The sequence below is a fragment of the Atractosteus spatula genome, chromosome 12 (assembly GCF_055471065.1).
Source record: "Atractosteus spatula isolate fAtrSpa1 chromosome 12, fAtrSpa1.hap1, whole genome shotgun sequence".
Classification (NCBI taxonomy): domain Eukaryota; kingdom Metazoa; phylum Chordata; class Actinopteri; order Semionotiformes; family Lepisosteidae; genus Atractosteus; species Atractosteus spatula.
Genome location: NC_142717.1, coordinates 35,480,948 through 35,498,843, shown reverse-complemented (window position 1 = coordinate 35,498,843; position 17,896 = coordinate 35,480,948). Strand labels below are relative to the sequence as shown.

The following is a 17,896-nucleotide window of genomic DNA, read 5'->3' as shown; positions in this document are numbered from 1 at the left end:
TTCCGATTGTTTTTGACCCTGATTGGCAGAGATTATTGAAAGAAAAACATTATCGTCCCTTAGCTGCCATGTCTTTAATGAATTTTCCTCCCTTTTAAGTGCTATATTGATTGTCTATATCCATTATCCGAACTTTTCCCTGTGCATTAATGTGGTAAAGTGGACTGTTAATGCTTTCCTATTTTGACTGACAAGTAATTTTTCTTTTTTAAAAAAAAGGAATTTAAAGATTAATATGTTGCTACATGGTCTTAGATTAACACAACTCCTGGTATTACTCATGTCCATTCATTTTTATTGTTTGTGACAACAACAATTGTTGTGCTGAACCATTAATTTTCCAGGATGCTTGCACAGGTCTGAAAAGTCAGGAACAGTATGGAATTAAAAATTACTGATTTCCACACCTGGAAAAGTTTGGAAAATAAGAAGTAAGTTTGGAAAAAGTATGGAAATCTTACTGTCAAACAAATGCTGACCAAATGAAGTTCACTACACACAAATATTTTGCTGTTGAACAACAATTCATGTCACCTGACCTCCTCTGTGTTTCCAAAAATGACTTCCCAAAATACTGCAAGCTGTTATTGATGTTTATTTGAGACCAGCAGTTGTCTGGGTGTCAGAAAATGGCCCAGTCAATCAAACTGAAATCTACCCATGTTAAGATAACGTAAGAAGGCAGTGTTGATTTCCAATTTGAGATTAGTTGGATTGGGATCATATGTATTTAATATTTAAATTATTAATGAAACCTTTGACATTCACACGTACTGTACTGTGTGTGATCACAGTAGACTGGTCCCTGCAGTGCGTCATCACAAATACAGCATATGATTGGGTTCTTAGCAACAGAATGTTATCATGATGGTGCAACAATTCCATCTCGTCTTCAGTGTTTTCTGTTTAGCTAGCTAATATAGACATTATTTGCAATTACATACAAAAGGTCTGCACATCTGTCTTGTTTATTAAGTTTTACACTTAATAGCAGATTATAAATGTCAGTTTTAAGGTGAGCATAAAAATAGAATTCAGGAACCTATACGGGACCAAACTCAACTGTACACTGAAAGTCAGTCACGCTAAGCAATTGCTATTTTAAAACCAGCATGTAATCAGTAATTACATGTAAGTAATTAGTGTATGTTGTACACTTACAAGACATCTAGCTAATAATTTATGTTTTGACAGTAGCAGATTTGTGACCCAAATGGTGTAAACATTAATTATTGTTACAGTAAAACTTCAGTCCTGATGGTTGAACTGATCGGGTAGCGTGTTGAACAATCAAATGCTGAAAAAGTAATAATACCTAACAGTAAAACATTTCATAATTAGCCGGATAATTTTGTTCAACAGAAATAATTTGAACAATCTTCTTTAGCCATAGCTAAAAACATGAGTGAATTAGAAAACTTGTGATATAAATAAATTTGTCAAAGACAAATAATTTTCACAATGTAAAATGCAGTGTAGCTGTAGCTATAGACTGCTATAGTCTTCAGTTAAATATCAGATCATGATGATCATAGCTGAACCAGAGCAAATTCTAGAACTGCGACACAGAATTCTGATATACTTTACAAAATAATGTCATGCAGCTTGGGTGTTTGTCAGTGATGCAAACTTGAACATTAAAGAGTTCAGAAATGTAAAGTAAGATTTGTCTGAGCAAATTGTGTTCTCTGACTCGTGTTTGCAGTGATTTTAATGTTATGGACCATTACCACCACCATGTAAATCGAATTCATGTAATCGGGATTAATTTACTTACACTCTGTTCTGTTAGTTTTCTGACCAAAGCAACAGAAAAAAGCAGTAAACTGCTGGGAAAACTACAGTGCTTATTCTGTGTTTTATTAATTGAATGGGTAATTACTCGCAAGAAATATGTCAACAAAGCATGCACATGTCTAACATAAGGACAAAAGGTATAAATGGGTCTTACAAATTTAAAAAGCTACAGTACCTGGAAGAAGTCTGGAGAAGGTACAGAGTTTGTTTATGGGAAAGAGCAAACACTGTTTTCACCTAAAAGAAGGTTTTTTTCTTCATTTGGTCCATTCTTCCTTATAGAACTGCTTCAAGGCAGTGACATTTGAAACTGTCCTTGCATGCTTCCAGTCCTGCCATAAAATTTAGTTTAGGTCCAAAATTGCAGAATTTCTTCTTAAGCCATTCTATTGTAGATCCGATTGTATGTTTATGATTATTGTCTTGCTGCATTACAAATAATCAGCTCAGCTTCAGCTGACAAGTGAATGGCTTGACATTCTCCTTCAGAATGTGTTAATACAACACCAGATTATGGTTTCTGTCAATGTTGGCAAGCTGTCTGGATCCTGAGGCAGCTAAACAGCCCAAAACCGTGATACTCCCACCACAAGACTTGACATTTGGTGTCAGGTTCTTCTGATGGGAGGCAGTATTTATCATTAAATATTTATCATTACAGCCAAAACAAGGGTATTTTGACTTTTCTGTCCAGAGAACCTTCCTTCAGTAATCTTGTAGATCATCCAGGTACTCCTTGGGAAAGTTGGAAAAAAAATGATTTTTTTAGAGTGAACAATAGTTTCTTCCCAGCTGTCCTCACATGAAAACCGTTCCTGTTCTTCTTCTGATGGTTGAGGTGTGAACACTGACATTTGCCACAGCAAGAGAGACTGTAACTTCCCGGATAATTTTCAAGGTTGCTCTTGGGGAGGTCTCAGCAGGATGACTGGTCCTGTGTACGGTATAGTCACAGTGGTCTGTTTTGTTTGACTAACACATTTCATACGTAGGATATAGTTTACATAAATTTAGTTTAGAATTAGTTCTGACTGTAGATCTAAAAATCTAAAATAAGGCAACGTGCCTTCCATATGTAGGAAATGTGCCTGCTTTAAAACAAGCATATGAGAGGATTAACACACGCCAAAAAAATACTTCAATTTTTACATTTCAAATGGACCATGTTACCTACTAAAGGGCAAACATATTGCTTGGGGAATATTGACTCTATGCACTGCTCAGCCATTGATGAGACAGATTAATTCAGTTTGGTATACAGTATACTGTACACATGTTTAAACATGTTTAGACAAAACAGAACAGTAAGATGTACTGCGTTTGATACTTTCTATAAGAATACCTTCAGTATTGCTTTATGTTAAGTCAGTTATATAGGAATAATTCAGCACAATATTGTTCTTCAGCTGGAATAGTGCCTCAAAAAGAGCTGTGAACTGTGAACTCTGCCTGTTCTAAATCAGTTTCAAAATTCTCTGGAGACATACACTCAATAATGGGAAACCTTAGACAAATGTTAAGCATTCCAGGAATGTTTTTTTCAGCTAAGTAATATAATAGCTATAGTAGAACCATCACATTGAAAACCTTGGTTCTGTAACTTCATAAGAGCTGAGCTACATGCTTTGGGTTTTTTTTCCGGTGCCATGAGAATTTCTGTCACAGAGTTCACATTTTCATAGTTTATTCATATTGAAATAGGGCTCAAAGTGACTTGTGGGAACTGCTGCAATAACTCCACAGTAGCTGACTAATTTTGTGTGACTTTTATTGTATGACAGTTTTACAAATTATGTGTTCAGTATGGACTAAGTGCCGATTTGTAGTTGACCAAGGGCAGTCATCAAAATATCTATGGTCATGTCTATAGTCTCTTTATCAAACTATACTCAGTACCAGGTCTTTGAAGATATATTTCTTCAGTCTTGCCAATGAGACTTTATCAGTGAGGCTTTCTTTCTATACTTACTGTCACTTGCTTTATTTCAAGATATCATGACTTTTGGATTTATGATATAACAAAGCATTTCCTTAATCCAGCATTCTCATTTAGCCAATCTGCATAATGATGATCTCTTTCTCATCACATCCTTTACTCATTTGTATACCCTTATGATTATTTTTTTAAGTGTTTGTGCAGAGGGAAAAATTCTAAACCTTGGTTCTTAATGTGGTTCTTTTCTTTTTTATCCTGTTTGACAAAATCCATTGCTCCAATGAGAATTTGTATGATGCATGCCATGTCAGTGTACTTACTGTGTCTTTGGATGTTTTTTAATTGTGAAACTCATGGCTCATCCTGATTGTATCTCTTGGTGACATGCTGCAGGTTTTCCTTCTCAAACTTCTTCCTTCATCGTGCTTTTTTCTGTGGGCCCATTGATCCTCACTGTGTCTTCTCTCCCTCTTCTGCTCTCTCTCTCTCATCCCTTTGCTTCCTGGAGACTCTGTGCTGCACCAGTGTAAGTACAGCTCTTCTCAGCCTCCCTGCTTGCTTGCACTGTTGTGACTAATACTACCCACTATGCCACTATCTTTGCTTGAGTCCATTTATGATTTCATTCAATTATGTTGTGTGTCTTGTCAAAAGTGACTGCAAGGGACAAGGGGAAATCTAGTCAACAACTGCTTCTAACGGGGAAAAGAAAAGAAGCATCAGGCTTGCAAAGCAATTGAATGATCAGAAGCCTAGAAGGAAGTTTAATTCCAAACGTACTACAGTTTGGATTATTTCTTAAAAAATAAGGAAGCTGTGTGAGGACAGTTTCAGGTAACAATTTACATCATTTCTCTAGTTAGAGAGGGACATATTAATTGCTTAATACATATGTGATTGCCTGTAACAATAATACATTACTTTGAAACTTTGGACAGTAGCATTGCAAATATGTGTAGGTACATGTGTGATTTCCTATGTAACTGTATATCTTATGTGTCTGTATCTGTATAGCTGTATGCTTAACAAAGGTTACCAAGTTGTATCTCTTAGATGACAGAAGTACTGTATATTGCATATTATGTTGAGAGAAGGAGACAATATGCATCTTAATTTTGTTTTCAGATTTTCAAAGCAAAAACCATGATTGCAAATGTTTAATTTCTAAGATTAAAACCATTTTACAGACTGAAATCCCATAAAAAGTACAGACGCAAAGCAAGGCAATGTTTTGGGAAGGTAGCATAGGTCGAGATGAACAGTCAGTTCTCAGTGCACAAGTACAGTAATTAAAACTAAGCATGGAGAGCTCATCTTCAGATTGGCGTTGGACATTGATGCAAGGAAGGATTATGTCGTTGCAGAAAGCTAGCCGAAACAATGCATCCTTGGTTTTACACTGTGTGATGTGCTCACTGATTACTTAGAAGTTTTATATAGATGAGAATATTTGTATTGAGGCTCAGGGCACAGCAATTTTACATGTGATTTTCCAAATATTGACATTATTCATTCTTATTGGCACAAATTCCTCTTTCACCACTCTGCTGTTAAATTCCAAAATTTATTCTATGTTTTGAAATCTCAGTTACCAGGTTGTAGACATTATATACAATTTGTCTGTTGAGTTACGTTTTCTTAACGCTCGATATTTAAGATATTTAAGGCAAAAGGGCATTCTTGTTAAATGCTCTCAACAGTGATCATCATGGTTCAATTTTAACTTTAATCTGAGATGACTAGCTGTACCTTCATTTGAATCACATTAGTATTTGGCTTGCAAAGTCATGACACCTGTGCCGACAGCTTTGATTTTGGAGTATTGGCTTCTTGAGCCAAATCACTACTTTTGTTTAGTTGAATATTTGGTTATGTTAACACTGTTACGCTGGTATGTTCTGCAGCCGATAGAATTCTGCTTTTAGGGAATTCCAGGGCACAGTGCATGTTGGTTCTGATACTCGTTAACACCTGACCTGCCTGATTTTTCTCAGTTTTATGAGACTGTTTTGGTCTCGCACAGCGTGATAACATTTCAGCACATGACCAGCGCCATAAATTACGTCTTCTCGTTACTGATGGCCTGACTGTTTTCAATATTTACTGTATGTTCTTGATTTAGACATGTCAGACCATCTGGCTGTTATAAGTGAACTAAAATTTCCATTGCCTCCCTCCAGGACTAAGTGCAGCATTATGTTTCATAGTCTGAAATCTCCGACTCCTGCCAGGTTCACTAACTCATTTTCTGACTCACACTTGTTTGATGCCTGATCCCAAATTCTGGATGAAATGGTGAAGTTGTTTAGTAGTGTTGAATATTTTTGAACTTATAGCCTCGGAGAAGATGTATTCTGTCTCTTCCGTCTTCTTCTTTACTTCTTATACAAATCTGTTACAGTCTAGGAAAGCTCCAGGTCACATGTTAGAATGCAGGTGGAGAGAAGCTGGTCTCACTGTTCATCAGTAGGCTTGGAATCCCTTTAAAATACAGTATATATAGGATGCCCTTTCACCTGCAAAACACAGCAGGCCTGCACGGTTTGTATCTAACCTCGTTGAGAAAGGCAGTGGTAATCCTAGACAGCTTTTGTCAATCATTAATATGATAGAGGCAAAACTTAAGATTTCTACTTCAAATGCAATATATTGCATTATTGTTATTTTTTGTAATAAAGCAGAAAATATAAGGAATCTGCTTCCTCCTATGACCCATACTGTGTGCTGAATTCTGTATAGTAAATTGTCCTTTGTTCGCCCTCTCATGTTTTGATAGGGTAACGCAATCCATTTTTGATGGACAGTACATACAATGTGCTTTGTATTCCTAGTTTTATGTTGTTCTTTTTCCAGCTTTTCAGCTCTTTGCCAATTTATCACACAGTTACAATAGTTATTACAGCATCACTGTGCTCTAGTGTTGTCCTATTGTCAAACATGTTGCATTACTCCTCTTAGGAAAGAAGGCAAATTAGAAACCTGACATCCTGTGTAATAACAGGCTATTTTTCTTCCTTTTATATCTTCAGTTGTAGAACATGTGGTGACATTTGTTACATTTTAAATGAGATCTTTAAACCCTTCCTGTTAGGTTTTAGATGATTATATTGTACTGAAGTTTATCAGTGATTTCTTTATGACTAATGCCATACATTTTGACAGCATTATTATCACATTGTTACCTGATATCAGCAGATCTGAGAAGCTAAGCAAAGTTGGGTCTGTTTTTTACTGTGAAGGGAGACCACTGAGAAAGATTGTACAAATATACAAGATATTGTATATTCTCTTGTAAGTGGTGTTAGTATTCTAGTAGGTGGCACTTTTCCCTCTGTTCCATAATGTCTGTTTTAGTGCCTCTAGTATGTTGACTGGGTACACTGAGCTATACTGTAGGTACTGTTCTTTGGATGAGATGTTAAACAGGTCTTGGCTGCTTTGCAATTAAAAGTGCCATGACACTGTTCAGAACTGTGAGAATACAGACCTTAGTGTCCCAGATTATATCCATTCTAAAACTGTGAAATCATTATTCTATGAAAATATTTTCTGAGCTTAATCTCTGTGACCCAATTAAGTGTCCACCATAAATAATTTTGGGAAGCAGTTTTTCCACCCGCTGTGTATAGTGAGGTATTGTATGGGTGCAGAATGGCGAATGCTTCACTTTGGTGCTGGATGATGTGGGCACCTTCCTACAGTACGTATAAAATGTTTTGGATTCTTTGACAAGAACAGCACTATAAAAATGTAACTTAATATTATTGTTGGACCTTAGTCCTGCCTTTGTCACATCTTACAATCACAAGTAATTTAGTGTGCCTTTGGCTACATCTGGTTCCCACAAAGCTCAGTTCTGGGTGCTGTTTTCTTCAGTGTCCGTGTTCTAAAAGTTGAACAGATTGCTGATCTGTTGTCATGGAATTAACTCCCACTGTCATGCTGATGGTCCTCAATTTAATTCCAGGATATATCTGATGCTGATCTAGGGGTCCCCTGACAAGGTGCTAATCATGTATTTAAGTTTGGAGGTATTTTAATTATTTTTGTCTAATAATAAGTAAATAATAATAATAATAAGTCTTTACAATAAAACGATCATGTATTCCATCAGCAGACAGGAATTCCAAATTAATCTAGTAAATTAAAGAGTATTTAACAAGCCAGACTCATAAAGATGAGTTTTAATTCTGTATTTGAAATGACTGAAAGGCTTGACCTGAGCTACTTGTACGAGACCTCTCCCTTGGAGCAACAGAACATAAAGGCCAGTCTTCCGTGGCTCAGAGCCTAGTTTGACTCCTTTCTTAGAGCAATGGTAATGCACTTACCATTCCTTCTCTGCTTGCATTCAGACTTCCCATTTAGAAGATCTGAGTAATTGACTACAGGCTTGCTCTGCATTGTTACACAATACTCATGTCTAGATTTGTTCAGATTCTGAAATGTAAGGAACAGTTTTATCAGGAGTGACAGTTTTATGGGAAGAGCTGAGCTAAAATACAAGTAAAATGCATCCATTGTTAAATTATTTAAAGTGGATGACAGCCATTTCAAATAACCAGAGCATAAGCAAATGATTTACAGTAAGAATATTTTCCTTTCCTAGCTGGGTTTCAATTAAGGTGTCCAAATTTTTACTGTCATATTTCTTTATATGCATATAAATATGTGCCATTTTATGTATTCTATTAACACCGAATTGAACCTTTAGATTTGTTTCTATATTCATGTATAAACTAAATAAATTCCTTTAAGGATTTACAGAAGAACTTCATTGTGATTACGTCTCAAAATAGTTGCATAGGAATATGCACCTCCTTTTTTTAAATTGACTTAAAATACAAACGTGGCATTTTCTCATCAATTGTGGGATTTGTATCCATACATAGCAATTTTTTTAAAGCTTTTCCATTTGGAAGTTGTGTTGTTTAGCTGTGGTTTGATGGACAGCTGTAATGCTCTTACAGATAAGAAAATCTTTGTTCTTTCATACATTTAGAGTGGCATAATTAGCCTCCAGTAAATACTATCGACCACTGATCTCTAAGCTTTTTCCTTCACTACAGTTGGTTTTCTTTTTAAAAAGGTCAACATTGTAAATGGAGGAATTAACATCTGAAGCAACCTGTCATTCTTTACACTAATCTTGAAGTTTATAATGGATTCTGATGGAAAAAGATGCAAAATAATGTTGAATTTATGAAAAAATAAATACCTCAGTATAATTACATTGAGTATTTTAAACATGGAACACATTTTCTTTTAGTTTACATCCTGGATTTGTTCTAATCAATAGCTTGTAATGATAATTGCTGTTAATAAGAAAACCGAGAAAATGATGACATGAATGTAACCATGTTGTTTTCAGCCCATCTTTCAGTCACGGCTCAGCAAAGTAACATCTTTCTGTTTCTGGTTGGTAGATGACGCCCAAGTCAAAAAGAAAAAGCATTCACAGCAGAATGCTCCGGCCAGTCTCAAGGGCCTTCGGTAAGCTAACTGTTGTTTTGCAGAATTAAGCCAGCTTCTGGAATGAAGTGTCCTTAATCTCTTTGGTTTAATTCATCCAAATGTGATGACTGTCTGGTTTCGAATTGTGTGAGGTTTGGTGCACTGTAAAAACAACTAAATGTCTTGCCTTTTAATCCTGTTCATTGTTTTTAGGCCCTCTGAATACATCATATTGCTAAACCATTATGCCTGTAAGGGCTGTTGTAGCAGGAGAGGTCATGGTACAAAAGCACATGTGGGCTGAATTCTTCTCTCTCCCAGGAGGAGGCATGAGACTGTACCTGCTTGAAATGCAAAACTGCTGGAAAACCAGAGTCTCCTGTGCTCATGATGCACTGGAAGTAGCAGCAAATAGCAACATGATCTCTTTCAGCTTTAAGAAAAATAACCTTGCTTTGGCAGAGAAACAGGAAAAATAATTGAAGCTAATATAATGTGCCTGCTGTCACTCTATAGGACTTTGTGCAGCATCATTGCAGCATTCAGTTTATTGATGAAGGTGATGAGGTGTATTGTATTGGTTTCCGTCTCTCAATCATGCCAATGTCTTTGTGTCAGAGATGGAGTTCGACCTGGATAAGGCCCTGGAGGACGTCCCCATTCACATAGAGGACCCCCCTCCAGCTCCTAAACTGGAGAATAGACCATCGGCAGTCATTGCTGAGCTTCCTTCTGAGGAAGGCAAGAAACTTCAGCACTATACCAAACTCAGACCCAAAAGGAACAAAAAGCAGCATCCCAGCAAGATTGCTGTAAGTACCTCTCTGGCGAGCACAGTTACACTTCCCTTTCAACTCTTGTCATTTCTACAGTTATTCTTAAATTTATTAATTATGTATTAATCTTAATTATTTGATATCTTCAGGTGTACAAAACACAGACCCTAATGTTTAAGAGAAAATAAGGGAATAGTGGTTTTGTTAAACACAATGGAAAAGAAATAATACAAAAAACTTGAGTACCCCAGACATTGACATAAAAAAACAAACGGAAAGAAACATTTACAGTACAGATAACTAGACAGACACTTACATATTGGTATCATGATGTAAACCCAGAGAAAAATTATTTTTATTCTCCAAAGTGTTTTGCTTTTGTTTGGCACATCTCGCTTTGTTCATGTGACAAATTAAAATTGAGTTTAATTTTTATATCAATATGGTATTTTTTGGGATGTACCCTTGTGGACTGTTTTCTTTTTATATATATTAAGAATCAACAATTGTTTTTTTGGTTGTTGTATCCACCTAGTTAGGCTCAGACCCTGCAACCCCACACAGGAGAATGAGAATATTTAGGCAGCCTCATCTGACCCCTCCCCCAGCCTTCAGCCATTCGTCATTTTACAATTCACATGCTCCATGCCAATTGGAGGACAGGCACGTCCCTCACTTAAAGCACCATATTTCTGCAAGCACTCGGGAGGCAGCAGGTGTAACTGAGAGCAAAGATAACCTTGACCAACTAGTCCTATACTCGGTGACATCTGTGCATCATTGTATAATGAATCCCAGTCACAGTCGGCGAGTGTTGACGATTTTCAGATCAAGACTTGGGTTACAACATAACTTAAATTGAACTTAAACTGTAAATTGAATTTAGTTTTAATGGTGACATTGGTCATACCCTTTTATGTTTTTGCTCCTCTTACTGTTTGCATTTAGTATTATTTTAGTTTGGGTTTTTTCCCTTTTTAAGGATTTTTATTTTTCTCTATTTGAAATATTTTCTTTTAGCTGCTTAAACATGAAATAAACTATATTAAGTGATTTCCTATTAACAGTGTATGGGATTATGCCTCTGAATGTCTTGCCTGTTTTATATCATGCTCTGCATGCTCTTTTCCTTCTTTATTTTTGTTTTTTATGCTAATGAGCTATTCTTGAAAAAGTATGGTTTGAAAACCGTCATCAAAGCTTACTGCCAGTACCTGAACAGGATAAGCCACCTGGTATGGCACTGAGCTTTTTCACCCATTGCTGAGAAATTATGGTGCAACACTGACATTCCTTCCGTTACTTTCTTTCTTTATGCTTCAAACACTATGTATGCTGCATCAGTTACTTTCTTTAAAAATGATCAGTACAAGACACACAGAATACATTTAATTAGCAATGTAATGTAATGAAAAATGCAACAAATAAGGGTTACAAAATTAAAATTTGTATTTTTAATTTATTTTATTTTAAATACTGCAAACTATTACATTTGCTGTCTTCAGTAGCCCCTTTTCTATGGAATTTAAATTAAATTGATTTCAAACTCCAAACAGCATTCACTTACTGATAATTGGATGAAAGTGTGTTTGTTTGTTTGATTGTTTTTTTAATTCATGGCCTGGAGAAAAATCTTTTCCAATATACATTTTCCCTGACATGTTTAAATTGCATTCCGAGTTCTTCGCAAATGAAACGCAAAATGAAACTCAGTTTGGCCGCAGTGGTTGTTAGCTGGTGAAGCATCTCTGATTTTGTTTTCAGCAGGTCAGTACTGCGGCGTTGCAAGAGGGTGAGCAGAATGGTCTCATGGGAAGAGTGGATGAAGGAGTGGATGAATTCTTCTCTAAGAAAGTCACCAAGATGGAGCCCAAGTATGTTTCAAGTCACCGAAGATGCGAAGTCTTTCACCCTTTTTTTATTTCCAAGGGATTGCAAAAGCTTATCTCACCAAATCATTAACTAGTGGTGTGAAAACAGTACTGTAAAAAGTAATATGAATTTATTTTACAGTTATATTATCAAATATAATCTTCATAAGCTTGCAGTGTCATCATAGTTTGAAAGTCTGGTACATTTGGCTCCTTTTGTTTAAATCCGATGTATTTGCTGTGTTTTCTTTAAAATGCAACTTGGCACAGTACTCAGGGTTGACCTATTAAAACCCGAAGAAGCAATTCAATTACAAAAACACTTTTGACATTCTAGTGCCACTTAAAATAGATGACAAACAGAAACACAAAAGCACTCATGCAGAGTCATAGAGTACATGTTCTACAAGAAAAGAGCCTTGGTCTTGTATTACAGTCATGGGAGAGCCTGAGAGGTATACTCTTCAGACACCAGCTTTCTTTCAGGGGTATATGCTGTAAAGGAAGTATATGTCCTGTTTGTTTCCAGGCGTCCTTCTCTGAAGAGTTCCGACTCGCCGGATGGAGGCGGCGAAACAGACGAGAAGAAAAAACGTGATTCTCGCAAGAGCGGCTTTCTAAACCTCATCAAGTCCCGCTCCTCCAAGTCTGAGCGGCCCCAGGCAGCGGCAGCAGCGGCAGCGACCTTGAGCGAGGAGCCCTCCTCTCCCAAGGGATCGACGAGGAGCCCAGCAGCGGAGCCAGTCAAGAGCAAAGAAGCCAGGTCAGCGGCCACAGACCAGAGCAGCAGCTCGGATCGCTCCGAGGAGCTCAAGACGCCCGACTCCATGGATGAGCACTCTGAGGATTCCCTGAAAGGCGAGAACAAGGCCGAGGGCAAAGGCAGTCCCCAGGGGGGAAGACGCTATGGTATTCAGGTTATGGGCAGTGGTCTGCTGGCCGAGATGAAGGCCAAGCAGGAGAAGAGAGCAGCTGTTTCCCATAAGGTGGGTACTAACCAACTGCCTGAGTGTTTGAGATGTACGCAGTTGCCATCTTGGAAAGGATTCACAGGATTTCAAACAGTAGCAGTCAAGGCCTAAAACTTATGTAGAAAAACATGGCCATATGGGCGACAGTCATTTTTTATTTAGCTGGAAGTATGTTTTTGTCAAATCTAGGCTGCCGTCCAAGTCTTCCTTGTGTTGTGAATGATTAAGTTGTAGAGAACTGACATTGTCTTGCAAAGTATCTATCCAAATATGTGTGGAATGTTATAGAAAAAATCAAGCCAAAATTGTCACCCAACATCTCATAAAACTGAAAAAATAGCTCTCCATTAAAACCAGCTGGCTTTAGCAAAGACTCCGTCCTGAATTACATAAGCTCAGAAAATAATGAGAAGATGCTGTTCTATTCTTTATTAGGTTTTTGTAATTTTGTTATTTAAAGAGCCATTAAGCTAGTCTGGAAGTCTGCTGTAATTTCTGACTTAATTAACATATATTTTTAGAATCCATTATATTGCGTTGAAATCTAAGATTATAATGTGCCCATCAGTCTGAATTGCACACATGGTAAAAGTGGTATAATTTGTCTTGAACAACAGCTGGCTATTTCAGTGTATATGTCTCAGTGCTCTCAAACTGTTTCAGACAATTCTGTGGAAAGTAGCACCATCTAGTGACATAGTGTTCTCTGCATTCAGGGTCAATGCTATTATTTGTCATTACCAGCTTCGGATCTGGCCCATTGGGTAAAGAGAGATACTAAGAAAGATACTTTCAAACTTTTTCAGTGAAGATATGTTTTTATCACTTTTGTCTTAAAATTAGGGAAAATATTTTTTTATTTTAGGGAATAGTATTGGAACATGGATTGATATTACAATCAGGGGCTGAATCAGTTACATGCTTGAGGTGTTCTCTCCCAGAGCCCTCATTCCCTGCACTGAGGAAGCAAGTCTATCATTTTGTGGCTTTTTTTGTATAAACCGAGTGATAAACATACTAAACAAATAAGATTAGTTATTTTTCATGAATAACTTAATTCATTTATTGACAGCACATCATTGAAGACCAGCCTTTATTCCTTATGCATAACCAAGTGTTTGAGAATCGCATGGCTCTCCTTGCTTCTTGCTCTTCTACAGTATATGTGCTAAATAAAAATAATGAACTGAACATTTCAGAAAAATGCAGGAAAATAGCAAGAGAGAGGGAGTATGTTCAATACATTCAATACATGTACATTCAACAGCAGGTGTTCACATTTTTACCCCATGTGTTAAATACAGTATGCTACAAAACACTTAAAACAACCAAAAACACAGCTTGGGGGAAAAAAAGCAAAAACTGAAACAAAAACTTTAACAACAGCAGCATTGTTAGCCTGTAATATTTTTTTAGTATGGTACAAATTCAGCTGGAAATGTTACTATTACAAATTCCAACTGCAGCACTAAATGTTTTTTATGGTGTTTTCTGGGATGAGTCCTTACTGACCTTGCTTCACTGCAGAAAGCTGTGTCCACCATCTGTTTAGAAAGTGGGTGAAATACAGGGCTGTGTGCCATTTCTCTTGGTGTGCACCATGTGCAGCAAGGAATCTGTCAGCACTTATGAGTGTCATTCATGACAGTGACAAAAGTCAAAAAGCAGAAAGAGTGAGAAAAGAAGAGCCAGAGATAAGATGGTCACATAGCCTGATTGTAGCATTCAAACAATTTCTGTCATCTGAGGTGGCTCAGATTCACAGTTTTTTGTTATTATAAAGACTTTGAGCTTTATAAAACAGTTTTGCCCATTTTTTTTTATTTTAATGTAATTTACAGAATTAATAGAACATAATTTTCAGTCTGCTGTATTGTGATGTAAATACACAATGGGTGTAGAAAGTGATATCTTTTAGACCTCCACCACGTCTTGCTGTATTACAACCCCAAATTGCAACACATTTGAACAGGGGTTAACAAAACATACTTAACATTTCGCTGGGGCATAATCATGTTTATTGTAGAAGAAAATGTTATGAAAAGTAGAAGGTTTTATGAAACCTGAAAAATCCAGCTTGGACAAGTATTCACCCCGGGACCTTCCACATTTAACATTTAGTCTTTTGCCACACGTCTTTTGTGGCATGTTATAACCAGCTTTTCACATCTTGTTGGTTTAATTTTCACCCACCCTTCCTGGCAAAATTGCCCCAGCTGTTGCAGGTTACTGAGAGAGTGGTGGTGTATAGTGATCTTCAGTTCCTGCCACACATTTTCTATGGGATTTAAGTCTGGACTTTGGCTGGGCCACTCAAGGACTTCCACCTTCATTTTAAGCCACTCAGAGGTTGCTTTGCCTTTGTCCTGTTGAAATGTGAATCTCCATCCCAATTTCAGATCTTTTGTGGACTGTTCCAGGTTTTCCTCCAAGATCTGCCCATATTTTGCTTAATCCATTCTGCCCTCTATTTTGACAAGCCTCCGCAACATTATGCTGCCATCTGGGGATTTTGCTTTGTGAGTGATGAGCAGTTCTCTGCTTTCACCAGACATAACACTTGGCATTGAAGCCCAATAAAATTTTGTCTCATCAGACCACAAACTTTTTTCCACAAGCTTTTTTCCAAATATGGCTTCCTGCTTGCCACTCAACCATAGAGCCCAGATTGCCTGAGCTATCGTTGAACCATGTTTGTCCTATCTCGGTTATGAGACACTGTAGGTTTTTGAGGAATGTTTTCAAGCTGTTGACTGTTTCTCTGACCAATGTTGTTCTTGTCCAGCTGCCGAGTTATGGAAGACGACCTGGTTGTTGAAGATTCCAAGTTATACATGTCCTCCATTTCCTGATGATTGATTTAACAGTGCTTCATAAAATACCCAATGCCTTTGAAATCTTTTTGTATCTCTCATCTGGGTTGTGATTGTCTACAGCTCTGTACCTTTGTTGTTTGGGAAGCTTCTTTGTTTTCATACTGCTTTGTATGCTTTGTCTATTCACACAGACAGGTGGATTTAACCTTACAAAGACAGGTGTGTTTGATCTGAATGGTTAACCAATTTAATTACACACAGGTGGATTTCAGTCAAAATATTGTGCAAAAAATTCTGAAGGCAATGAAGTGCTAATGCTAAGTGGGTGAATACTTTTTTAGCTCTTTTAACTCTTTTTAGATCAAAACATGTTAAAAATTGATATTTTAGAGGATGTTGTTTAGGTAAAAACTTAAGTAAGAAGTAAAAACTTCTTATAAAAAAATAAGTTAGTCTATCACATTTTCCAGTTGTAACACAACAAAATGTTGTAAAATACAGTGCAGGTCAATACTTTCTATGGCCACTGGATTTTTTAGCTGCAATACGTAGTACCACAGTAACTCATTTACTGTAAAACCAGATATTCACCTGCTGCTTTCCCCTGCTGTCATCTGGCTTGGATCTGACATTTCATAGAGTGTATAACCATCAAAGTCTGCTAGAAACTGTTTTAATGAGCTTATATTGCAAAGATGGAGGAGTGTTTCAAGTTACTCTATAAACATTTAAGAAATCTGTAAATAATCGAGATGTTGTTTTTTTCCTGCATAACAGATTAATTTGTTTACACTTTGTAGTGAGTATTCATTTGACTCAGCTTTTTCACTGCAATCTGATTTGTAGATTTAATTGAATCTATCTGACTTTAACATCAGATTAATTAAAAAAAAATGTAAGGTACTGTATAGTACAGTTGTCTAACATAAATTGTTTAAATTCTGCCCTGCTTTCCTTGTTCTAAACTGAACGGAGCTGTTGTTGAAACCTCATGGAGGGATCTAACATTTATTTTTCTCTTGTAGAACAGGAGAGTGGGAGCACAGTTCAGCAGTGTAGAATTAATTATCATGGAAGGTCGATTACAAAAATAAGAAATTTCTGCTTTCCTAAACTTTTTGGTTTGCTGTGTTACATTAAGTGTTCAGCTATTCCTGGGAGCCACTGTACTTTTCACAGATGTAAATGACTGGGCTTTTAAATTATCAATCATTTTGTGTTTTTTGATTAATAAGGACTTTTGGAAGCATGTGCAAAGATATTAGTTTGCTCTGCTGGTCTGGGTTTAGAGTGAGAAAACCTAAGACAACAGGTGGATTCCAGTCAATGTATTGTGCAAAAAAGTCTGAAGTCAATGAAGTATTAATGCTAAGAGGGTTAATACTGTTCTCATGAAGATTATGAAGATAACTCTTCAGGATTCTTTCTAATGCTTTAAATAGCATTAGAATAGTTAGTTGAATTGGGTAAGAAAAACAGAGTGCTAAAATATACTGATACAAATTCTCAAGGAAATTTTAATGTAAGCAAGAGTTCTATTTATTGGATGAATTCGTTCTGTTAACAGGTAATTCTAGTGGATTCCTGCAGAGAGAATGCTTTGCAAATGTACAATACAAGTGGACAAAATTGATTATAACACTTAAAAGATCAAATTATTTTTAAATAGCCATAAGGTCAGAAAATCCAGAACAGAAATCAATAGGATGAGAATAATTCCCTTATGGTTCAGTGGCTTTTAATCTCCGCACCTCAGTTTGTGCTCAATTAGATCCATCTTCATGGGTTTGAAAACAGAGCTGTCATTATTTCTGCTTCATCAACTTGATAATACCTTAGCATGGCTCCTTAACATGAATTGGGCTGTTAAGCTTTATTATATTACATTTAAATGAATGGAGCATATAATCTCAACAAATTACAGTAAGTACCATTCCCCGTTTTTTTGTTTTATGATTGATTTATTTTTACATTCTTTGTTGTACAGTCAAGCCAAATATTCCTGTTTACAGCTGAACACTGAATGAAAGTAGTCCTTGTTGTAAGAGTGCCATAAAGTAATGCAGATGTGTCTGCTTTTAAAACTGTTCAAATGTGAATTATTCAGTAACAGAGAAGTCTGGACTTCAGAATTTTGTTACGCTCAGTGCTTATGTAGGCAGGTACCTGCCTAGACAGTGTAGAATTCTCCTGCAGCTGGAGACTGGGTTCTGTGGCACAGAAGGGTTCGTAGCTGTCAGGGGGAGCAGAACTTTACTTATTATGTCGTTTGAAG

General features: G+C 36.7%; 1 protein-coding gene across 3 annotated transcripts in view; it reads left to right on the top strand.

Moving 5' to 3' along the window:
- The window catches only part of carmil1 (capping protein regulator and myosin 1 linker 1), a 112,232-nt gene that overhangs the window by 84,890 nt on the left and 9,446 nt on the right, over positions 1–17,896 (top strand). For 2 of the 3 annotated variants that reach the window (XM_088929502.1, XM_088929499.1), the window contains exons 30-33: positions 9,160–9,226; positions 9,806–9,999; positions 11,728–11,837; positions 12,364–12,820. In XM_088929502.1, the coding sequence (XP_088785628.1) occupies positions 9,160–9,226; positions 9,806–9,999; positions 11,728–11,837; positions 12,364–12,820 (828 nt within the window). The remainder of the gene's footprint in view (positions 1–9,159; positions 9,227–9,805; positions 10,000–11,727; positions 11,838–12,363; positions 12,821–17,896) is intronic. The other variant, XM_088929500.1, reaches the window with a different exon arrangement.